This window comes from Ixodes scapularis, unplaced genomic scaffold, assembly GCF_016920785.2.
Source record: "Ixodes scapularis isolate PalLabHiFi unplaced genomic scaffold, ASM1692078v2 PGA_scaffold11__112_contigs__length_91849675, whole genome shotgun sequence".
In the NCBI taxonomy this organism is placed as follows: domain Eukaryota; kingdom Metazoa; phylum Arthropoda; class Arachnida; order Ixodida; family Ixodidae; genus Ixodes; species Ixodes scapularis.
In genome coordinates, this window is record NW_024609837.1 from 61,584,482 (window position 1) to 61,610,205 (window position 25,724).

Consider the following 25,724-nt stretch of genomic DNA (forward strand, 5'->3'; position numbering starts at 1 on the left):
TCATCAAATAGATAAGTAATTAGCAAGCTATATATCTTATCATCAAGCGTAGCACATTTAAACACCGCACGCCATATTTATTTTAATGTAAACTCGATAATATTGAAGCCCTAAGATACAGCACTGGATCACTCATGCCTTAGGCAAAATTCTTTATTATACTTACGGGTTCCATGATGGAAGATAAAAACCCGGTTGTTTTACTCGCAATAATTAACTACGTACCGCTTAAAGCTAGAATTGATAAGCTTAAAGCTTATAAATTTGTTTATAATATTAACAAAGACTTTTGCATTCATTGAAATCCTGTACGCTATCAAACGACTGGAAGGTGGGGAAGGCGGTTCCTCTGCACAAGTCCTGTAACACCCATTGTCCCAAAATGTATAGACCCATTTTACTAACAAGCATACCGTTCAAACTCATGGAGCATGTCATTTATTGTCACATTCTGTCCTTACTTGAAACGAATTCTTTTTTCAGTATTCATTAACACGGCTTTAGAAAAAAATGCTCGTGTTAGACTCAACGAATTGCCTTTACTAACGACTTATTCTCTCCTATGGATTGTTTAATCGCAGTTGACTGCATTTTCATCGACTTTTCTAATTGATTCGACACTGTCTGTCGTAGTCTGATCCCTTATAAACTAAGTAAAGTTAACTTGGACCCTAATATTTTAAAATGGATCGTCTGTTTTTTTGTCTGATCGCTCGCTATTTGTAACTGCCGACTATCATACTCCCCTCACTGCCCCTAACGTCCGCGTGCCGCAGGGGTCAGTGCTTTGGTGCTTGCTTCTGCTTGTTTTTATTAACGACCTACCTAACTGCATTTCTTCATCTATCAACATTTGTGTTGACGATTATGTTATTTCTTTTCAAATTCTGCATCATGATGATGGTTCTTTCATTCAGTATGACGTAGATAATAATTCATCTTGTTGTGGTACCTAACGAAACTTACCGCTACCAAATGCAAGTCAATGATAATTTCATGTAATCCTAATAATGTGTTACCGTGTGACTACTTAACGATGTTTTTTTCATGTAGGTTTCCTCGTACAATTATTTAAACATTGCGATTTTTGATAACCTTCCACGGCAAAATCACATGGACCACATCACAAGTAACGCTAATCGTTCGCTCGGTTTTCTTTGGCGTAACTTTTCTTTAACCCTTACTAACCTAAAACTTCTGCTCTATAAATCTTTAGTCCGATCAAAGCTAGAATACGCATCTATAAGCTATTTTGTTTTACAAATAGAATCCGTCTGAGGGGATCGCTTGAGGATTTGATCGTTTCTTGGAAACTGAGGTAATCGACCTTCAACCGCTCGGATGGGGGCACCCCGACGGCTCGCCCCGAGGATAGGGGGATGAGCGGCTTAAGCTCTTTTTAATTTTTGGCCCGGGAAGGAGACAGACATTCTTGCCTGTCGCCGCGAGGTAGTGGCACCCTCCCCGGCTTTGTCGTCACGGCGCGTTCCCAGTGACGGCTTGTCCAGTCGGGAGACTGCTACAATGAGGTTTTAGCGATGAGGGGCGCCGGTCTGGGTCCACTTGAACTCCATTACGTTCCACTCGCTAACTTCGAAGGACACGGCGCCAATTTGTTTTGACGCGGCGAAATGGGGGGTGTTTTCCCCGTAAAGTAGTAAAGTATCGCCCCGATTTGGGGGAGGGGGGGGGGAAGAGTTTTCCAAACGTTTAGCATTGTTTCTCTTTTTAGAAAAGGGAAATAACGAGTTCGGTGCCCTTTCTGTGATTAGGGGAGGACCCGCTGGCACTGGGGCCAATAGAATTGTATAATCGTCCTGATTGGACAGGCCCAGTGTCAGCGGGGAGTTTTCTCGACCGCGCTGGCGAGGAAACGTTGAGTTTGAACAAGACCGTGCGTGGAGCAGGTTGTCTCCCGCGGTCCGCCGGTCCGTGTAGCTTTGTCGCGAGCGACGAGCAGTTTCTTTGAGCCTCACCGTGCGCGGTGGGCACTTTGCGCCGAGGCGCGGTTTTTTTGGTATTTCTACTGCCGTGAGCGGCGAGTAGAGTTTTGTAACCAAGTTTGCTGTTGACGTTTTAATACATTTGTTTTTATTAACCGTTGCTCTCGACTTTGAGCGCCTTTCCTCGAGGTTCCGCCACCACCAACGAGCAAGAGGCGACCATCCAACGCCGCGGTCCACGATCTCCCGGCCCTGACCTACGACTTCTAGGAAGGACAGGGACAAAACAGCCTGTGACCCCTCAGGGAGGGGAATTCTTTACTATGCCTAAAAGTTTTTGTTCGGGGACTTGCTCTATAATTGTGTTTTCGAAATATGGAGTTATTGGGGTATTATCATGTTCGTTTATTAAAGCAAAAATTATATACTTCGTTCTTTTTTTTAGAGTTTAGTTGCAGTTTATTTTTATGGAGCCGCACTGCTAGTTCAGCGAGACAGCTATTTGCCTTTGGCTATAGGGATGCTTTGGAGGCAGAGGCGAAATATGCGTTGGTATCATCTGCGTATATAACCAGTTCTGGGGATTTAGGAATTGCAGTAATGTCATTTATATAAAGGAGGAACAACAAGGAACCGAGGATAGAACCTTGGGGGACACGATATATCACTTCCAACGTGGTTGAGACAGAGTTGCTAACTTTGACGAATTGAAGGCGATTTGTTAGATAATGTTTTATTAAAGCCAAAGCTACTTCTCGTATTCCGTACAGTTGAAGTTTATTTCGCAAATTTTGGTGTAGAATAAGTTTAAAGAACTCCCAGTGTGTATAATTTATTTTCCAGGCTGTATATTATTTGATTTCGTCTCAACAAGTGACTGCTCTGGAAGCCATACTGAGATTTGTTTATGGCATCATGCTTTATAAGAAACTGATATAATTGGCTTTGTATAACTGCCTCAAATATTTTCAAAAATATTGGCAAGACTTATATAGGTCTATAATTTTGTAGATATGGTTTCCCTCATTTAAAGGCAGGGGGAACTTTAGCAATTTTAGGGGGTCTGGGAATATACCCGGTTCTAGAGTACAATCTATGATATGGGATAAGATGCTGCTTATAATTTGAGAAACATATTTAATGGGAGCGGGTTTTATTCCATCTACGCCAGGGGATACACTATTTTTATCTTACTTATAAGACCTACTTCTTGTGGGGTGGTTGGCGGTAACATTATCGAATGGGCCATATAATGCTTTATCGTCATGCCGCTGTGTGAGAGCTTATTGTCGGATTCTAAAGGTGCACCAACATTTACGAAATACTCGTTCATCGAATTACATAGTTCTACACCGCTCACATGATTCCCATCAATAATCACGTGATTTATATCACGGGAATTACTATGCTTATTCGTTAAGGTGTTGACGGCTTCCCATATCTTTTTGGGGTCACTCTGAACGAGATAAAAAAGGTGTTCGTAGTATTCTTGTTTGGCATTTTTTAAATCAGAGGTTAGTTTGTTTTTATATTTCTTTAATGCAGCACGATCTTGGTCTCTAAACTTAAAAAAAGTCGTGGTACATTTTATTTTTTTCTTTAACGCGTATGCATAAATCGGGAATCATCCAAGGTTTGCGAAATTTATATCTCCGTTTATTAATTTGTCTCAGCGGGAAAGCTCTGTCTTAACAAGGCTGAATTTTTTTTTTTAGAAAACGGCGTACGCAAGATTCGGGTTCTCTTCTAAATATTCACTGTTTCAGTCTGTGACAGAAATGTTGTCCCGAAACCTTCTCAACGAGTCTTTATCTATATTTTTGTAACTGAAAGTTTCATTGTAAGTGGAACCTATCTTTCTATGAAGAGTCGAGAGACAAAAAATAGGTAAATGGTTGCTGAGATCATGTTCGAAAACACCTGATTAGACCTCATTTGTGTTTAGATTTGTTATACAAACATCAATAGAGCTACACCGTTCCGAAGTCTCTCTGGTAGGCAGTGTCACCGTATTTATACATCCACAAGCAGCCAAGACATTTGTTATTTCGATAGAGTCAGTCGAACCGAGGAATTCAAGAAGGTCCTCAAAAATCGAGAAAAAAACTGACTTACTTCCCGCGGGGTGCGTATATACACAACACCAATAAGGACGCTTCCAGCATGAACGACAAGACCCTCTACGTCTGTGGTGATCATAGAAAACTCATCAAGTACATACCATGATATATCATCACTAAGGTAAATGGCAACACCACCTCCTCTTTTATTTTTTCTTCCCAAGCTCGCACATTTATAACCAGAAAAACCAGGAGGTTCTACATCTTTTGGGACCCATGTCTTCGTACAAAGAAGGACGTCAAAATTTAGACATAATGAATTGAAAAACAAATTAAGGTCGTCTTGTTTGTTGATTATACTTCTTGTACTAAAATAAATTCAAGAAAAGTTCGGTTCATAGTGACTCGTCATAGTACACACAGTCTTCTGTAAAAGTGGAAGTCATGAGATAAGAGTAACGCTTATCGAAACTTTTTTGGGACAGTCCGATTACGCGACCATTTTTTGAATATCACTTTGATTCGCGATTCTGAAGACAGCCAACGTATCATCTTTCTTTGCATACACTTTTTCCCCCGCTGTCCAGACAAATTTATATATCGTCTCGCGCTTGCGGGCGAATGCCGCTCCAAGTAACTGCTTATTCTGCCTCGTCAGCTGCTCGTTTACATACATAGGATTTTCGGGATCCCACTGCACCAATGTCTAAGGTCGTCAATCGCTTTTTTTTTGCATTTTTCGAGCAACGCATTTCGCTTGGATCGCTGAACAAAGCGTACTATGATGTTTTTTTCTATTTCTTTGAGTGGGAACCCGATGGCAAATGTCAATATCAGTGTTCTCAAGAGGCTCACCCACCAGTTCACCGATTTTCTTTACGATGTCGATTGGGTTGCCCGTTACAGGGGCTCCTTTGATCTCCAAGTATTTAGATCTCATATACTGTTATACCTCTTCCACCTTGCTAGTGAGCTGACGATTTTCAGTTTGTAACTCCCTGTTTTGTTGTGTTAGGTTTTGTATCTCCCTGCGTAGTTCTCTGACTTCGTCTGGTATTTTCTTCAAATCATCACAAGTGCCACTACAGAAGTTAACACTCTTCTTGAGTCCTCTAAGCTCAGCTCGTATTTCCCTACGAAGCTCATCTATGGCTTTAGTAAACTCTTTTACGTCTTTACTCATTTCGGATGGCAAAGTGGCTGAAACACAGTTGGCACTATAATGCCCACAAAACAACGTATGCTGTATTCGGCAGCAGTATACAAAAAGTTTCGGGCAAATACTGACACCGACGTCTGTCGGACTCTCACTTGCACACAGGACGATAACCTTAGAAACGATGTCGGCGTGCACCGCTGCCGAACTGGATGAGTTCGGCCTTCGAAGTTCGCCTTTGTAGGTTGATCTGGCTGCAGACGGCGCTGATGTTAAAGACTTTGACTGGACTTGATGCGACGCACGGCGAAGGACGAAATCACTTCCGCTCGATGACAAAGCACGATGGGCTCGGAAATTATGCTCTATAATATTACAGGTCTTCCTTCTTCGGTCTTAATGTTAGGTTGATCTAAAAAAAAAAAAAAAAAAAAAAAAAAAAAAAACTGTGTCAAGAGAAAAAACACACCTGAATTTATGCTTGAATAAATACGGTAGTCAAGGTTGCTCCCGTACAGCTGTCGATCGAAGGAGCAGCGATATTCGACTCCACACTGGTTCCAACTCTGCTAAAGAACAGCGTCACTTTTAAATCACTAGCATAGGTTTTCATAATATATGTGGGTGGTTGTTTTTGCAATTGAGTTCTTGAGTTTGGTAGGTTCATACGACTTGGGGTATGTATTTTTATTGATATACATTTTAGCGATTATGCAGGTTTTTTCTGGCCTTTTACATAAATTATGTTCACAGGATAAATTACCGGGTGCAAACGTGGGAGGGGTGAGAGGCTTTATCACAATTTAAGTGTGTTATGATCAATTTTCAGCAATTTTTTAGTACCCATTGTAAATTGAGCCTCTGATGGAAGAAAGACAAGGACCGCTCCTTGACGCCAGCATCCATTTATTGTCGAACTGCACTCATTTAGTGTCCTGAGCTCGTGCTGTCCGTTGCCCTCGTCTACTTTGTTTTATTCAACAGAACCTGCCCTGACCAGAGCCTTATTTGTAAAAAGAAGGCTATGTGTTCTTTTTGTGCCTTAATTTTTTAGTTTTCATTACAAAAAGGTAGTAAGTAAGGCACAGCTCTAGTTCGTCTGCTTCTTGCACAGAGGTTACGAAGTTGTCATAACGCCAAGCTCTTATTGGCTGATTGAAAAAATACTGGGTAGACCTCAAGGCATTTAGCATTGGGGTCTATCCACTATCTATCCTTTCAATCAAAGCCAATCCGAGCTCGGCGTCGTTCTGACGTCATCGCCACTCCTGCGCAAGAAGCAGGCGATATGCTCCAGTATTAAAGAGGAACCCTCAAGCATTATGAAACATGAACTCATTTAGTGCTGCAATCACTTAATTTTCAAGTTTTGTGCTAACAGATGTTGCCATCTGCTCCAAAAGCATCAGTGGCTACTCCAAACCAATATTTTGCCTGCTACGAAACCTGCTACAAAAGCTCAAATGCTGCTTGCATCACTGCAATCCTGTCCATTGACATTTCATAGGGTATGCATTCAGATTTTTTATGAGCCTCTAACATAAAGACATCCGTAAATTCAGCATTTAGGTGTTTTCTACTGCAACTCCAACGACCTTAAGGCACTAATGCGAGCAAAAGAAGGTCGATTTTATTGCTCAAGCCCATGAAACACTCATATTTCTTGCATGCAGCGTAGAATCAGTATTTGATTTGAAAGCAAAGTGCTTCTTAGAAGGTAAGAGCCTTCTAGCGAGTGTGTAGGAGTGACGCCGTGGCAGCATAAAAATGATTACGCTAAACAATATTTTTGTGTCACCTCAATTTGGACATTTTGAGAAAGCTAGACGTTTGGTTTATTTTGGGACTACCGGTACTAAAATGCGTGCGGTGGAAAATACGGAAAATCTCCCAGCCCCTCTGTGGTGTGGCAAGTTATTGTAAAACAACTACCTCCGCAAGGTAGTTGCTTTGTCCGATGCACTTCAAACATTCTCAATTTCCTGTTTGAAGAAAATACTGAATGACCTTGGTAAGTTGTCATAATTAAAAACAAAACAGCGCAAAGAGGAGGACAAAGTAAAACGTAATCGACAGAACACAGTGCCTTGTCTCTTAATTTGTACTCGTCTTTGCGCTGTTTTGTTTTTAATTATGACTGCACACCAACTAGTTCAAACTTCTACGTTAATCAGTTGATACATTGGTAAAATTCTATACCCAACGAAAAGTAATTTTAGAGTACGAATTACTAGGACTGGCTTCACAAGCTAAAGAAAAAAAGTGAAGATGCTTCATTTCAACGCTATTGAGATATAGAATCGAGGTATTGCTGTCTGTAGGGATCAGGTCGCCATGCCCCAGTTGTACTGGATCCGCATAATTGCAAGTCTGCTGGGAACATTCCTTGCGTTTGTTTGCAAGTGAAAGTGTAATTTTAGTACTGTCCAGAAGTTGCACGGATGTGAAGGCGAGATACGTTTTCATACAGTATTTCTTCCATATTTGGCGAAGCTGTGGAATAGACTTGCTCAGGTAGGCACGTGTTACAACTGATGGAATTAACAGATGATTGCCTGTGACCCTATTAATGTGTTCGTGTAAATTTCATTTGATGCTAGATAAAGCGGGGCATCTGAATAACGGGCCCTGATCTCATCCGGGACAATGTCGTGGATGATGTCGCGGATGCCTGGGAGGCTTGCGTCGAAGTTGCAGCTGGACGGCTCGAGTGTCGAGACGCCGGGGAGTTGTTGATAGGGACAGGCTCGGGCCTGCAGTGTACATTCAATGTTGGAAGCCTCAGGGATATGAACCCTTTGACTGTTGCCGTGGGGTTGCGGAGAAGGCTGCCGAAGGTGTGGTCCCTCACATGAGGGACATGGGATTCTTAGCTTCTTGTCTTTTGTAGCATCAGGGTTGGTGTGGGTGGCCTGATCCTGGACAAAATCAGGAATTAGGCTTTCTCACATCAGTGTTGGCTGATGAACGTGCAATTCAGTTCGATCGTGCAAACTTTTCACGACGTTAAGAAGGATTCGTGGTTCTCAAACTAGTGCCTGGCAGTTTCTTCCACGAGAAGGATAGGTTTTGCCAGAGCTGGTTGTCTTTCCACTCACTGTGGCGGGCGACACGGTCATATTGTTTAGGGTGCCTCATATTGTTCAATCCGGCCCTTGACGTCTTCAGACACCTTGCGTGAAAGGGCGTCTGAGTGGGAGGTGCGACGGCCATGCAAACAATGGTGGGAGCGGACGCGGTTTGCTGCTACAGGTTTGTCATTGTTGGCTTATACCCCTGTTAACAGGCACCCTTAACCATGGTTAACTCATCTTTAACTGCTCTTACGTGGCACCACAGTTACCGCACTATACTCCCGGACAGCTATTTCAGAAGAAGTGAAGAGCGCGCGTGCACTGCTTCGATGGGTGCTCAAGATGCTCAAGCGCACGTTCGCTCATAGCTTTGGCTGCATAGCTGCAGAATGTTGTCCGCAAGTATTGTGCGCGAGCTCTGGCTTAGCGTAACCGCAGTTAAGTGCGCCCGTGTAACAAGGGCATAAGTCAGCTTCAGTTTTTCTGGCAAAAGACCAAATTCCGGTGGTTCTTGCTGGTAGCAGCGACTGGCCCGTATTTCAGGTTCTTCGTGGTGCATTTCCGAGGTTCGTTCTTGTGGTACTCGCTCGTCTTGCGGTTTTTCTGCCAGGATCGGGATAGGACTTGGTTCACGGCTCGCCGGGGGTTTAAAGCGTGGGATAGTCTGCCACCCGTGTCCCGCTATCGGGCAACTCGGCTGAGGAATCACCAGGGTGCACGGAGAGTGGAGGGCTATGGCTAAAGTACCCAGCACCTCCACCAGAACATACGATAACAGCTGAGCATGGGCTGGAACTTTCCAGAATAGTAAGTATTGATAGAAGATAGAACTGGAGCAAGCATCCGTGACAATATAACAAAACTGACAGAAGTGAGTCAACCCTGACCACTAAAGAAGCTGCATTGCTTTAGTGGCATTCTGTTCAAATAAATCCTCTCTTTCGGGGTTTGGCGGCTGCCGTGGACGAACTGGACTGAAATCGATGTGAAACCACTTTTCTGATAATGAGCCACTGCAGACTGTCGTCACAAAGCGGCGTGAACGGGTGGACTGGGTAGGTAACACCGGCAATGAAATGCCCATACAGCTTGCAATTCGTGTAACGAGTGTTGATGAAACTTTTGTGTCGGCAAAACGTGCGACAGACCACATGTGCTCCGTGAAAAAGCACGTCTACGCCAGAACAATTTAGGAAGCAGCACAGCATCACCTAAAGCATGGCACAGGAACTACCAGCTTGAAGGCAGCTCTTCGGTGCGCCGCACACCTGTGCTTCGCTAAAGTGCACGTCTACGCCGGAACAATTTGGCAAGCAGCACAGCATCATTTAGCACGGCACGGGAACTACCAGCTTCAAGGCGGCTCTCCGGTGCGCCGCACAACCAAAGTGAGCCTTCGGTCATTTGAGCGAAGCGGCACTACGATTGCACACTGCCAAGCACAACTCACGCGATTTCCGTCGCTAAACTGTGTATCCAAATGTATTGCACACGCTTCACTGCAGACCTCGAAGATTCCGATGGTCAACGAGAGCACACAAACGTCTCCTTAATGTTTATCCTAGAGGTATCCGAATCAATCCGAGGTCCGAGGAACGTAGGGCAGATTGTCTCTTCCGTGGCAATATCCCCGTCGGTCACCGGCGAAATGCACACCGTTCTTCCGCATTTTCACGTTAAACCTACGTCGGACACCACGCTGAACTCTGAAGTCGCTTTCGACCGGCCTCATATGACGGCTTCCGCGTCTGGAATCAACTGGCCGAGACGAACGACAACCAACAAAGCATCCGACAAGCTCCGGCCCAGCTGGGGCCAGCCGCTGCCCTGGCGCTGGCATGTTTCCTGTGACGTCACGTATTAGGCTTGGTCACGTGACGAGTGGTCAAATTTGCGTACAATGGCAGCCGCCTTATGGGGGTCACTTTCGAGTGCAGACCTTAACCCCGGTTTATCGCTCTAAGCCCCACTGCCTTGTTGAATAAGACATATTTCGGTAGGAATAAAAAAAAAAAAAATAAAGTAAAAAAAAACAAAAACGGATCAACAAGTTAAGAAAAGGCTATTAATTATTTAGATTGTACAAAATCGCTATACAAATCCTAACTGGTCTATACAGAACACTGCATTTTGACATCAAAATACCAAGAGGTTCAATGTCACGAGCTCATGCTCCCTCTGCTCCATCGAAAAAAAAAATCATTGATTATCAAAATTTTCATTGGGTCAGGCCCACATATTCATTTCCGGGGAAAGAGGCGAGTTGTCCACTCCTTATCGCCAGGATCGCTTTGTACTTCCGTCTCCCATTTTACCTCCAAGTGTCCTGTATTAGTCTCAACAGTTTGGCAGGAAAGCCCGCCGTGTCATTTTGCATCGATGGAACTGGAACGAGAACTAATTACATTTTTACTGAAACGGAGAAAGGAACGGCGTTCCTTTTTTTTTGTTCAGTGGGGTCATTTTTATTTTATTCCTAAGAGGGAAATTCAAAAAGTATAAAAAACAATACATTTGCAAAGAGCAGGATCTCGTTAATGTTTTGGTTACTTATCTTAGGGTTTATGTTCTGTGGGCCTCGTTTGGTAGCAGTCGGGTGCAGGAGGGCCAGTGGATATTGATTATTTTTTAAGTACCCGAGACTGAGGTAACAAAAAGCAAAACTTTTAGTCGAAGGAAAAGACACAGAAAGAGGAACTTTTCAAAGTCAGCTTCTTTCTTTGCTTCCACGAATTCTCATACACCCATAAAGCTAAGGCCGACTACAGCCATCACTGAACTTCCACAAGGAGACCTACAGTTACAACAAAAGAATAGGTTGCCAGACATCGAACGCACCCTTGTATCCCGAACATTGTGTCACTTAAAAGGATACTGAACCGAAATTTCGAGCTTACAAAACAAGGCTGTATGGATAGGCGGGACGCTGCAAAACCCGAAAACATCACTAATACAGCGATATCTCTAACGGATCGCTGTATTTTCGGAAAAGAAGTGCGCGATTGAACACGGCCGACGAGGCCTACGAGTCAAGGCACGTCTTGATTTTCATTCTCTTTCCTCCTCGCTACGTCCCGTCGAGCTGGTGAACCGAAGCGAGGAGGAGAAACCCGAGGCCGCTTCCATTCATTCTCGAATTCTCCCGGAGGACAATTACGTCAAACACCTCGCTTGACCGCGCCATTCTTTTCCATGAGTACGGCCATCCGTTTGAGATATCGATGCATGCGTGATTTTTTACAGTTCGTAGCGTCCCGTTCAACGCTTCTACGGCCTTATTTTGCGAAATCCCAATTTTCGTTCAGTAAGACACACAAAAATTGAACCTTATTCCTCCTCCCTTTGTCCCCCCCCCCCCCTCTTCAAACTGAACAACGAATCTAACCTTCACGAAGAAGGACTTGTAGTTTGCAAGACTGACTTTCCAAAAGCCTTACCCTCCCTTTCACTTGTTCGTCTTGCGGACGGCAACATCGAGAAACTATTGTTGCGTTCGAACAACCGACTTTGTTAGATTGAAACGCGTGAGGTCGTTGTGAAACGCTCGTGCAATGTGGGGTAATTGTACATTTGACTCGTATGAATTGTCCACTGCAAACATGCATATGGGTAAAAGCTGAGATTTGTAAACTTGAATATATCAACAAATGAAACCCTGCGTCCGCTTGATTTTGTTTCCTGGTGCCCTTTAATCACGGCATCAAAAATAGTATGCTACCATATGAGCGGATATATATAAAAGAGGGAACTTTGCTTAATCTAACTAAATATTGTAATCAGCAAGATACAAATGTAACCTATATGTAACGACACGTTCAATTTTTTTAACTGTAACGCGAACGAATTCCTTTTTCACAGACGTAACTTGTAACGGGAACGTGTTCCAAAAATCAGAAAAAACAAAAAACAAGCTTTCGTTTTTTTTTTTTTTTGAGGAGCGTGTACAACTCTGCAGTTAAGTCGGTTGCCGCTATATGTTCTGATCGGTAGAAGGGTGGTGGTCTGGGCCAGTTGGTGAGCATTAAACATGGTAAAGATCAGGAAACAGTAGCAAAATACATAAGAGAAGACTGACGCTGAAATCTCAACTCGTTATTTAGTCCATATGAGAAAAACAAACAACAAGAACAAAGTGGTAATCATTAAATATTGTCAATTGTTAAAATTAGGGAAAAAAAACACAGGAGGCAACACAGATGCTGGATTCACCACTTAACATTTCATCGAGCAGAAAAGCGCAAAAAACAGGAACAAGGTTGTTCCTTAGCTTCACAAGTTATCGCGTAACTTAAATCAAGTAGCCTGACGATATGAATTTGCAGTTGCTTTTGCAGTACCTAAAAATGGCCCAAAGTTGATCCAAGGTGCCCTTAAACTTGGATATACTTCCCCTACAAAAATGTAAAAAGAAAACCCTATTTGTGCCCTGTACCTCGTGCGTAGTGTACAGCATACCCTTAACATATGGTAGAATGTATTCGGGACAAACTGTACGGTGTATCAGTGATATGTCACTAGAGCATAACCTGTCTCTTTTAGTTCAACGGTGGACGGTCATCTACACATGCACTTTCAAGCTTGTTCTTACAGTCCAACTCTGGCTAGAACCACTATCATGGGTCGATATAAGAAAAAAAATCTTCAGCGAAATTCACGAGACCTTTATCACACAAGGTTTGGGGGAGCGCTGTGTGAGCACACCTTTAGTAGCACTATCTGAAAAAGAAGCATCGTTTTTAAACGCTTCAATGAGCTGAAGTCAACGCCTTGCCCCGTGACTGCTTGCGCCATGAGCACGTGCCTGTTTGATATATGTCATCTTCTGTGGTTTTCTCTTCTGGATGAAATATTGAGCTCAGAGTTCAGCGTCTGCCCTGTCTCTTGTATTTTTCAAGTTTCCTACATTTTTCGCTGATTTTAACCATGTTTGTTCTGATCGACTCTTTCTAGAACTGCTTACTCGCAGGTTTGAGTATCCATTGGTTTTTATTATCGTTTTTAGTTTTAGCATGCATGCAAATCCTAATGTCTAAAATAAACTCCGAATGACGTTTCAAACAACTGAATTTCTGATCTATGGTTGACAGTCCTTTGGGCATCCAAAGAACTGAAATTGTTGCAGGGGGTCTGAAGGGCTGAAGGGTCTGATAGGCTGAGGTGTCTGATGTGTTGAGGGGGTTTGATTAAGGGTGTCATTACACATCAGGGCTGAGGTAATTTATAATATAGAGCTTTCCCGGCTTCTTAAAAAAAATATGGAAATAAAAACACTGTATATTACACTTCATAGCAATTAGCACCATAAATTTTTTTTTTAAAATAGAGCAAATTGTTAACTGCAAAATTTATAAAAATTCACTAAGCACAAATTTAAAAGTTCAAAATATTTATTACGCAAACATGTTATTAAGATCATGTTTTTTCATCATTTGTAAGTTATTCTTATCCCTTAGCCCCACATATTCGCCTCAGTTGAACAATATTTCTTCATATATTTGAATCCCAACACGGTAAAAAAATCTCAAGCTTTACAAGTTTTATTAGATGAAATTTGACGAAACTACGCGGGTGTCAAAGGAATGTTATACTTGTTTTGCTTCCACTCATATTCTTGGCCTCTCGCATTTTTTTAAATGAGGAAAACACAGCGTCTTTGAATTCTCCTTTCACAATCAAATCTTCAAGCCTTTTTTTTAAAACGCTTTTTAAACCGGATGGTGACTTCGCCTTCAGACAATATGCAGCTGGAGGCGGATTGACCGGTTTCCCGTCGGAATTCATCATTTCGTACTGCTGATTCAGCAAAGTATACCGATGAAATACCGTGCCATTTCTACCTGCAAGGAGTAAAATTGTAACAGACATACATTTTGATTAGCGGCTCTCGTTTACATACTTAGATTTAGTGAGTATTTAACCTAAAAAAGTATCCACTTTTTGACCCAGTCCTAACAAATGTAAAAATTCTAATTTTCATATAGCGGCAGTCGAACTGCAGGACAGACTGTACCAAGACAACTCTCGATTAAAAGCTTATGTTATAGACGCCTAAATGACGGTTTCTTAAATATTTGTACGCCTTAAGTGGCGCGCAGTCTGATTAGGAAAAAAACAGTAAATTTGAGTACACTATAATTATCTATGTTTTTCTAATAATTATCAAATACCTTCATGACAACAAAAAAGGAAATTGTAAATCACAGATTTAGCTCCCTATGAGTGGCTTTGTTCTTTATTGCAATATGTTCAAGAAGGGTAGGATTTGTTCTACAAAAATACTTTTGGGTATTATTGTTTATTATCGCACAGTTAATAATATTTTATGATAATAGTTCTTCTGTTCTTCAGTCACGCTGGTATTTCTTGAGGATTAAAAATATAACGAGGATTAAAATATTGTAGAGCACATCCACTTCACGTGAAGATGGAGGACCAGCGACGCTGTTATCTTTAAGACAACTTCACGACAACTATACATCTATACGATTTGCATATGATTGGACTGAAGACCCGTACACAATTTCGTTGTTTAATTGTATTTATTTAAATATTAGTGTCTAAAGTTATCATTGCCTTATGGTCACTATGGTAAACCACCATTGGTTGTATTTTGACTTCGGATATGTTCTTGCTGAACGTGAGGTCGATACACGTTCTGTTGTTGGTCGTTGGTATAAGTATATGTGTTGGTATACGATTATTTTAGGTTTTACAGCGACCTGGGCTCTTTATCCGCGATGTTGATAAAGAGCCCAAGTCTTTAGATGTGTATCGCGGAAGCGAAAGAACAGAAGGTTAGATCGGCGCGTTCTGCCTTCAGCCTTGTTAGTTCGCACCTTAGCTGATATACGTCGGTGACCGTAGATGATAATGAGGGATTAGGACCTCACTATCTAATAATGCCAAGGAGGGCTGACTCATGCGAGTTGCCCCCTCTTTTTTATACTTGCCAAGACCAATCGGAACGAAGAAGCACCCTTCAAACGGGAGCTTTGTGTTAGCATCCCTGCAAATATTTTGTCCAAATCCTAGGACATAACAGCTTCGCTGTAAGAAGGACTTAGAAAAAGTCAGCATGTAGCCAGGTGCGTGCGAGCTAAAAAAAAGTTTCACGCGCAGATTCTGGAGATGCAAAGCCATGTGGACAGAACATTCCTGACACATCACGTGCACTGCAAGTCGACTTGATGTTGAAGCAGTAATACAACAGAGGAAAGACAGCGCAAATGTTTTGACTAAAATGTACTACCATAGCCTCCTCTATACTGACAAAGACTGACAGTTCGATGACGGAGCCATAGAGTGCCCGGTCCTTGATTCGCAGAGCGAGGATCTAGTAGCAGAGTGCACTTCTCAGGGAACGTGGTATTCAGCGCACAGCTTTTGCAGCGGCGAGGACCCGGAACATGGTTTTCCAACCTGACGAGAAAAGAAGCGATAGCGCGAGGAACGCAAGGAGCACGAGCGGACATTCCATCGCTCGGGAGAAGTGTTACCACACACTACAGCGCACTACTGCAATAGTACACTCACACTGTACACTCGATACTTATACACGAAAAAAAAGAGAATAAATTTAAACGAACCGTGCTGACTGACAACTCGTTTTTATATACGTTGTCTTCTTCTACGTGTGGAACTATCGAATTTCCCGAATCACGCGCACCAATCTCCAACGCCAAGGAAAGCTTTTATTTTTTTAATTTTTCTGTCAGGTTCAAAGATGGTGTACTGATACAGTTTTCAAAATTCATTACGGTGTGTTCGGCTTCAATAATTTTTCTAGGTAATTGATTACTGCGCCTACCTAAAATTGTACAACATGGCAGGTGAGCCTCGCACCCACAATCAACGTTACTGGAGCAAGCTCAGTTTCACAGCTCCGCTTGCGACGTGGGCAGTGGCGGTCACGAGAACTAGCAGCGCTGCAGTCGAGTCTTGCTTCCGGATTGTTTAGCCCGCCAAGTGGGAATAGCAATACTTGAGGTTGGGCGAGTTGTTGATTCATACTAACACTTCACAGCGCAAGGAAACAGACGCACACAAAAATAAATTTCAAACATTCAAAGAAAGAACACTCACAATGCGCTGACTCTGATCACTGTGGTGTATTACACTTCATATTCATCATCTTTTCTTTGCTATTATACACATGGAAGTAAAAAGAAAAAAGAAGAAAAGAAAAAGAAAGGGAAACTTTCAACGCAGTGGTAGCAGAAAACGTGCGAGTCAGGGAAGCAAGATCCGACTGCAGCGCCGCTAGTTCTCGTGACCGCCACCTGGGCCACTCGCCTCTGAAGGCGAGAATAGGGAGCTGGGAAACTGAGCTTGCTTTACTAACGTTGGCCACAATCACGGCAGTGTATGCCTAGGTGGCTAGAGTAAGCTCTGGTGCTATCCGTTGTCTGCCGCTCTACCTTTCCACTTTCGATGGCCGCGTCTCGTGGCGATCTGCCAGGCTTTGTCAGTATGGAGAAGGCTATGGTACCACATATCCCGGCTCATGCACACTCGTGTGCACATCTTCACAAACGTTGAGAAGTCATTGTTGATTAGTAGACCCCCCCTAAAAACTGCGTTGGAAGATGTTCTAAAAAAGTGTTCACACTGAAAAATAACACATTTCATAGTATATGTTGACTTGTGCGTCCAGTTCAACAGGCGTGGAACTCATAAAAGCTCGTAGGTTAGTAGTAGTTTCCCTGCAAGATCTACGGTGGGATGGGCCAGCGTTGGTAGCTGTTTATTTGGCTGTCAGACTTCCAGCATCCTTTTTCGTTTGCTTTTACGTTGGCGTCAACACTTTTGTCATTTAATCTTTTGCAGAAATTCTTCAGCAAGATGTTAGTGCTGGATCACAGTACGTGTTTAAAACAAGCTCGCCTGTGTGCCCGTCCTCAGATGTGTTGAAGTACGATGAGTTGTCACTGGCTAGGAGCTCTACAGTGAGCTCTGCGAGGAGCTCGCGTTGGTTCGGCATCCGCCAGAACTGCGACTGCTTCGAGAGTTGTGTCACAATTACGTAGCTGTTTGTAACCACATTAACGGCAAATAGTGTGGGGTGCACAAGCCCTTCTCTGTCAAGTGCCATGACAATATCATAGTGCTTTTCCGGGACGGAAACTAATAATATTTTCTCTGTCGTCAACGCGGCCCTGCATTTGTCGCACTTCAGCTTCTTGAATGTGGTATGATCGGCATATCCTGCCAGGTAAACCAAGACAGAGAGGATGTCTTTTACTTTCGAGAGCGCTTCTTCAGGCACTACTACGTTGCAGCTGGAGCGTGGAGCATCCGTGCGCTTGTAAAGATCTTACCATTGCTGGTCTTCGTCACTGTCTCCTTTGGAAGTCAGTGTGCTTTGGAGGCGCGATTTCTGTTCCGCTTCAAATACCTGCCTAAATGAGACATGATATTGGGAGCCAGCCAGTATCCCAAAACGTGCTTCTAAGCTGTTAGTCTGTATCTTCCCCAGGAGGGCGTAGGACAGCTCAGGTTCATCGAAGTAGAATCTGGCAATCTCCAAGAGTGCCCGAGATGTGTGGTGGAGAGCACCTTGGGTGTCACTTGTGAGTTGCCATCATCCAAACCCTTGCTCTTCCAGGCGCCCAGTCAGTCCAAAAACTTGTGCATGAACTCCACCTTTGGATTGTCCACTGAAGGGAACACTGGTTTTTGAAGTCATCCCTTTGCGTGATTCCTTTGTATGCAGTTTTCACATTTACAATCTCCCACCCTTTGAGTATAATCTCGATGAAAGTTACTGTTTCCTCACAATGTGGAAGGTCCGAATCTGATCACAGAAAACAAATGGCATGTGGCAGGAACTCGTGGAAGATTTGCAGAGCAAGTTTCACATTCTGTCGTTCGAGGTTCGGTGGACTCGAAACCTTCCTTGAAACACTGTGGCCGTAGCGCAGGACTTGCTGGCATTCCAAGTTGTAAGCCTCCCTGATGGTTTCAAAATATTCCTGCAGGATGTGCTCCTCTGTCGACTCCTCATACTCAGGAACGTAAAAGCAAAGCCGGTCGTTCTTTTGGTTGAGTCAATTGTTCCGAATGCACTTGACGCGTGTACGGAGCCAGTGACGAAGAACAGTGTACTGGCTCAAAAGGGTGTGAATAGCGAACTTGTAATTTCTCAGGAGGGGGTTCATGAAATAGGACATCGCCTTTCTGTTGATGGAGTTATTGTCACTGACGACACACACACAGTCCGGTAGCCAATGGTTTCCAGCTCACAAATCACGTCTCTTAGCAGCGTGTGCGGAAACTTTGCCTCCGCTCTATGCACAGGAACAATGTGAGCTCCTTCCTTGGACTTGCATGTGAGGCTTTGTACCATGGAAACCAGGGCGCTGTTGGCCGGTTCTGTAGAATTGAACGCCTCACCTGTGATGCTTGTGCCTTCGTAATCAAAAAAGAATTTGATGCGGACCTCGTCTACCATAAGAGCTACAAAGCTTTGCTAATTGCCAAGCTCAAAAATATTTTTCATGCAGCTGTGGAATGTGTTTTTTTCGTGCTTTGCTTGGGGGTTCATTCCGTACGTAGAGCAGACTGACCGGATCGTCATCGGGTGTGGATGACAAACGTTTCCACTGCTGCGGACACATTTGTAAGCATGAGAAGATATGGTAAAAAAATGCAGGAGAACATAATGAAGTTCACAGTAGCGCCTCCGCTCCTTTATCTTTGAGAGCAGTTCTAGCTGCTCGCAGAAGAACTGGATGGCATACACTGCGTCCTCCTCTGGCGTCGTCGACAACATTCTGAGCAACTCGCGAATTGCCTCAAACATTTCATCGTCTTTGTTTTCGTTAATGTTTTTATTGCTTACGACGCCATCTCATTTTTCAATGCCCTCTAGAAGGTTCATCACCGCCCTTTTGCTTTTGACATCTGATGGGATATATAAGTTTGATCCCAGTCTTGTGGGCGTTTTCACCACGTGAATTGTAAGGTTGAGGTCGGCGTTTACAGCAATCGAGTATTTGATACATGGTGCTGGGTTTTCAACAATGTGCACCAAAATGAGTCGACCACTGCTTTCAAGAGCTTGCAAGAATTCACAGTGCTTGCTTCTTATGTGGTCGGCAAGATCCTTTGGGCTGAAAAACATATCTTCTTGGTCGCTGGCAAACGTTTCCATGGAGTCGGCCACAGCGGTTTCCATGGCTCTTAAGTCGAGGAGCATTTTTCGAGCCTCAGGGGCTTCTCTTGCTTGTGATTGATCCGTAGAGAGGTAGCCGAGGCCGTTTGGAATCCTGCTAGGCATTGCCCCAGGGCGTAGGATGAGGTGTTTCAATGGAACGGTAACCTAGAACCCTGTAGCATCATCTACGAGTGTCGTCTCTCGAAAGATATCACTGACCGTGAAGTGGCGCTCGCACACCTGAAACACAAATTTGCCTTCGTATAAGTGGCAGCAATATGTGAGTATTTTTGATTTGGTTCCCGTGCGTCACACGAAGTACAGATGTCTCGATAATATATTCGTGCACGAACACACGTGTCAACATTTTTTTCAAGCGCACGTCTTTTCACAAGAATAGATGTGACTTTTTTACTCGCCTCATTTCTTTTTACAATGCTTTACAACATAAACAAAACTGAGGAGAAGTTGCTGTTGTCCAGTCGTAGTAATAGAATAACTTAGTTCGACGTGAGCGCGTTGGTGAAGTCAAATAAAACAGAAAGAATAAACAGAGGGAAGGACAGTTCCTTTTTTTAAGGACAGTCCCCATGCAAGTTAGAGCCTTTAAACTGGCCTCTTGGCAGAGCACTCAACCTTATATCAGTCGTGAGAGGAATTACACGGGTTCTGAATGAATAGGCCGCCAAAGTACATGTCGCATCTCGAGTCCTCGACGTAAGCTGTCGGGCGTAACCAAATACTACTAACGGGCTTTGAACATATTTAACAATTTCTGAATGATTCCCGACATAATGCCAACCGATATGAGTCATTTGACGGAAGCTAAGGAGGCTTTAGAAGCGACTGAAACTGAACAATAGACCGGCAAATCGAAACAAGGAGGAGTGCTTGCCCTGCTATGTTCAGACACAAGAAGATTCCGCCAGAAGATGGCTCTTTTCCACACTTGCGGCAGGTCACCGTCATGAGGGAACTTTAACACATGAACTTTTCGGTGTTTTTGTAATTGCCGCGACATCCCGTAGCTCAAAATGGGTACGGCATGCCGATCCGCCAATCAAACACGCGCGTGCGTACGTTTTAAAACAAGACAGGACAGCCGGGCCAGACGACGGGTGGAGAAAAACAAAGAAACAATGTGAACAGCTCCGACGGCTCTTCCCGATTTGAACAGCTAAGCCACGTACGCGCGGTGGCCAGGTTAGCGGCGCTCCGTGCGCTACCACCGCCACCGTCGCCAGGCTACCGCTGGGTGAACGGAACTCGCCGACGGGAGCGCCGGTAGCGTATCCGGCCACCGCCGCCCGCCCCACGGCCCCAACCACTAGCTGCGTTTGATTTACCACCACCCACATCTCCTGAATCGGTGGAGGAGGTGTAGGGAAATCGAAGGCAGCTGCCAACGTTACTAAAACCACTCAGTTGGGAAACTGCCATAGAGACTGCTCTGAAAAAGTGGCCCCGATGTGTCCTCCAGAACCGAGCTAATGGCGAACACAACGCCGCCATTTCTCCCACAGCGGCCACTCGAGGAACTGCACGTTACTTTTATTTTGGCTTTAATCGGCCATTTTGGCGCCGAAACAGATACAGCGGAATAGGTTACAGGGGTGCCACCCCCGTCTACCCAGCGGACGCGCCGCGAATTACTACCGAAGTTAAAATGCACCTAGCTCGGGACGCGCTACCTGAAAGCATCGCTGAGGCATACTTGTATAAACACAATGTTATTTGTGCCGCAAACGTCGCAAACCAAAGATTATAAAAACATGACGCGCCCTTCATTTTGTACTAAAACACTTTAAATTTCACAGAAAAAGAGTCTTTTTCGTTTGTTTTTACGCAAAAACAGGCTTTCTAAAAGCTCAATGTGACCACAGTACAGACAAATGATAAAGAGTGGCGCTGTTGTCGTATTTAACTCGGTCTCGGTGGATGCCAGCGGCACAGGTTTCGACGGCGAGTTTCTCAACTGAGTGTTTTAGTAACGTTGGCAGCTACTGATCTTTATGACAATTGCTGGATCGCGCTCCCCCTCTTGATCGCTGCAGCGCAAGTGAAGCCACGGGACCGCCATCTTGCTTGTAGACCAATTGCGTTTTCGTTAGCATTGCACAGGCTGTCGGCAGCGTGCTGAAGACACGTTTTCTACTCGTTCGTCGTCATTCGCCGAAGAAGGTTTTCTTTAAGGCCCTGTCTAAGCGTTCAGACTTGCAGTTGAGAACACGTGGACATTTTTACGAAAGCGCAGTTCCGCAGGAAAAAGGGGCAACGCGTCGAAAACAAGTTTGGCCGGTCTTGTGGCATGATCAAAGCTTCCTCGCACGCCGAAGTGCTGCGTCTCTGTTCCTTCGCACGCTTGGATACCGATCAAGATTTGACGCCGTGCGGATGCGTTTTACGAATACAATGCGCGTGAAGGCATATGCGCCTCTGGAGCAGCGTTTTACTTTACTCTGACAACTGTATTTGAAACTTGCGGCACCCGAAGTCTATAAACTTGCTTGATCCGGCGTCCAGTGATGACGGAAAAGGAAGGGGCGAGGTACGTCTTTTTTTTCGTCGTTAGATGGTTTACAGAATACAGCACAACAGCTCATCCCTGATCAGTGGTCTGGCTCATTATCAACTATTGCACGCGACATCAAGTTTCAGCCAGGCTCGTCTAATCCTGATTGATCAACAGATTGCACACGACCATATAAGCCGCGCTTCAAAGATTTTCGATCTCGCCATCTTGTACTTTTGCCTTTGAAAACCATCCTTGCTCCACAGCGTTGCTCTATTTGGGCTGCCGTGTGATCCATTAGAGTAGATTTGAAACATAGCCATAATTATTTTTCAGGGGCGAGCGTGGCCGCAACGGCCACAGTCACCCCTGACGAAGAACCAAGTAGGTTCGAAACGTAGGGCTTCTACATGTTTAGGACTTGGTCGTTTGCCGTACTTTAATTATTGTGTTTCCCAACCAGAGAGATTTCTCTCGAATGTTTACTTTCCAAAGGTTAATAGTGCATAAAAGCTTGTACAGATTGCCCCCCCCCCCCCCTCCCTCTTTTTATTGATAGCAAATCGCCGGAATAGGTGGACGGTCGGAACAGCTGGACGATCCAGAACTCCGAAGCCGATATATGGTGCAAAAGTGTCTAGGCGCCACGGACCTTGAAAACTTGGCCGCGGCGACAATTCTTGATCGATATCCAAGCGCGCGAAGGCACAGAGACGCAGCACTTCGGCGTGCTAAGGAAGCTCTGATCCCGCCTAGAGACCGGCCGAACTTGCTTTCGACGAAAGCAAGTTCGGCCGGAACACCACCAAATATTGCGTCTATAAAAAATTTCAACACGCTCGTCGAATGCTTTCGCCGACAACAGCAACGACCTCCAGGAGCGTCTCTTCAAATTGTCCCTGGCGACCGCAACACAAAACAAGTTTGTCATTTGCGTATTTGCACGCACGGTATAGCAGTTAAAAATATTTGCGAGTTACTGAAAAAGCCTTTCGAGCCTTTAGGCACATAAGCTGTTTACATATAAATCATTCTAATGGCAAGATATGTAGTATTTTCACATATTGTTTGTGTAATCTAGAGCGAGTTCTTGTTGTGAAAGGGCTGGAAAAATACATTACACGTTGAGTTTCTCGTTAATTTCTGATGACTCAATAGGAACACATCAGAAATTCAAATATTCGTTTTCATAAGGGTGTAGAATTCAATTACCCTTAATAAATATAAATAAAAATAAAAAGTTGCCGTATAAGTGGCATAAAACTACTTCGCTGTTCAATCAGTTCGACAGAGCCGGAAGCCACCAGTCTTCTTTATTTTTTTCTTGTCACAATTAAAGTGTCATGAATATTTCGCTAACGGCAGTTGCCGGCAGTCGCAGCCAGATGTTCACGTAACGAGATGTCTTCGCAATCGGATGGATAGCTTGCGCATTACTATACATATTTTTTTTTTTAACTTTTGACATGGTATCTAACTCAACAAAAGCCAAGTAGCTAATAATAATTTGTTGGTACGTAGTCGTACACTCTAAATGTGCAACGAGTACCCTTATAGACCATAGGTGTGCTTGAGAAAACTTACCGATGTATGTGATAAGTATACGTTATTAGTAGGATTTGAATACGGTTACACAATATTCTGGCTACAGTTCAGGTGCATGTGGTAATTTTCTATTTTACAAGTATACTTTCAGTACGGCACCTTTTCTAGAGCATATACAAATAGGTACACTTTTAGTACGCTTTTTCCTTCAAAATATTCACTGTCCGTGTCGAATAATAAACATATAGGATTTCCAATTAAAGATAAATATGGAAAGGGTCGCAATTTAAGAAAGTACATATAGCCATATACAACTATATATGGGAAAAGGACGCCATTTAAGGGACAACGTAGATAGCCTTACATAGGAAAAAATTGGCACCATATATTGATATATATCGTGCCAATCAACGAATTAGCAATTAGTTATTCGGGGAATTAACGAATGGAATTTTTTGTCAAATGAAATGGTAACGATTCCGGCACTTGATGTTTTTGCTGGGGGAGTCGCTTCTGCCACGACAAAGTGCGCGTACGAACATCCCACGAAGTCAATAGTAACCGCCCCTGCTATAGCTCACAGATATGAGCCGCAGTATCCTTTAAATAAATAAATATATGTTACCATACATGGCCATTATGGCGTCCTCTCGCCATATATGCACCTATTTGCTAATTTATATGGGAATACACTGCTTTAAATATTTTTATATGAATATATATGCCCGTACATCAAATAAATCGGGTTCATATAAGACCATCTTGGAAGGGATAGCCTTCGATTCTGAGCAATATTTACTCGTTTTTATTCGCGGCATTTTTCATCAATGCTTCAGTTATGTTTTTATGGCATAAAAAAGCAAAAGTTTTGATTTTATATGTTGTTGTACAAGCTCTGACTTGTACGTCATATTTTTTCTTTTAAATAAACAATGTATGTCATTCTACATAAAGCAGAACGTTCTACACGCTGTTCGGATTTAGTAAATCTATTTTCGAAGTACAAAAGATGTTTGTAGGAAGACAAAATACAAAACAATAACTATCATGGAGTAATAAAAATCAACACAGAAGACTGCACCCACCTTGGCGAAAATCGAGCGCTCCCCTGACGGTGACGTGCGCCACATATACAGTTTGTTCATTGTCCAACAGTGGCAGCTGTATTAGAAGGTCATCAAACTTGACGGGACAACGAAGGGTAGTCTTCACGGGTTTAATATATTTTACGCAGTTTCCGTTGCGTCCAAACTTAAAACTAAGACCGAAGATACGCGCCGTGCGATCCTGGCCAAGTGGTATTCTGCGGCCACTCACGGAGTCAAGGTGGTCAGGCATTTGGAGACGGTACATGCTTGTATTTAATCGTTCGTGGATTTCCCGTTGAACCATTAGAACAAATTGGTCCAGAAAATTTTCAAAATATATCACTCTTTTATCTCGTTGTGAAGCTGAAACAAAAGCAATTAACTGAGTAAGCGGCTTGAAGACTGAACTTTTAAAATAATGCATGTATGAGTTAGGTGTGCTTAAAAAAAAGGGGACATACCTTTTAGGACATGTTCAAACACAGTTGGTTTTTATGAAACAAAATTATTGACCCATATAAACATGTCTAAAAGTGCTTTCCGGCCGACGGATTTTCGCGACTCACGCGACCCTATAAGCCAGACTTTTCTGTCCCCCTCCTGGGCTGTGGAGACCCGGTCAGCGTGACTCGCCACTTGCGGTCTTCATTCGGAGTTTTATTGGACTTTCTTTAAAGTTTTTAGTTAGTTTGTCTATTGAGGATGCTCACCCTTTTTGCTATATTTTTCTTCGTGAAAATAAGTCAATATCGGTGCTGCTTGCCTGCTCGGCCTTTTCGGGAAACGAAAAATTAAAGTGAACGTCGGACAGCCCGCGACGAGGGTGGCTCGATGTTCTTCGAGCAATATCCTCGCTGAGATAATCTCCGGAAAGGCTTCCCGGTTTTCTTCGCGAAAATAACGTATCGGGTGCGGGGTAGGGGATGAAGCAAACAAAGGATCGTTCCTTTGCTTTGGTGCTGTGCAACAAGCAAGCTCCCTTCAAAACGTGCCTAAAAACAAATCCGGATTCCGTCTGATCGTCGTAAAGTGACTCTCGTCGATACTGCACATTGGATAAGTTGTGTTATTTGAGATCGTCCTTAAATAAGCATTGTTCGAACGAAGCGTCAATTTGGGGTACGTCCAATATGCTCTGTGGGTGACACTTCACGAATTTCATTTTTTGAGCGGAGAATACGGTTATGCATT

At 43.6% G+C, this 25,724-nt stretch overlaps 1 protein-coding gene across 1 annotated transcript; it reads right to left on the reverse strand.

The window, feature by feature from the left end:
• Window positions 1–13,804: 13,804 nt before the first annotated feature.
• On the reverse strand, window positions 13,805–25,050 carry LOC120846786. Its single transcript, XM_040218661.1, has 3 exons — window positions 25,047–25,050; window positions 24,531–24,896; window positions 13,805–14,070 (listed from the first exon to the last, which is right to left on the reverse strand). Exons 1-3 carry the CDS (start codon window positions 25,048–25,050, stop codon window positions 13,805–13,807), a joined length of 636 nt encoding a protein of 211 aa, XP_040074595.1.
• Between the last annotated feature and the right edge of the window lie 674 nt (window positions 25,051–25,724).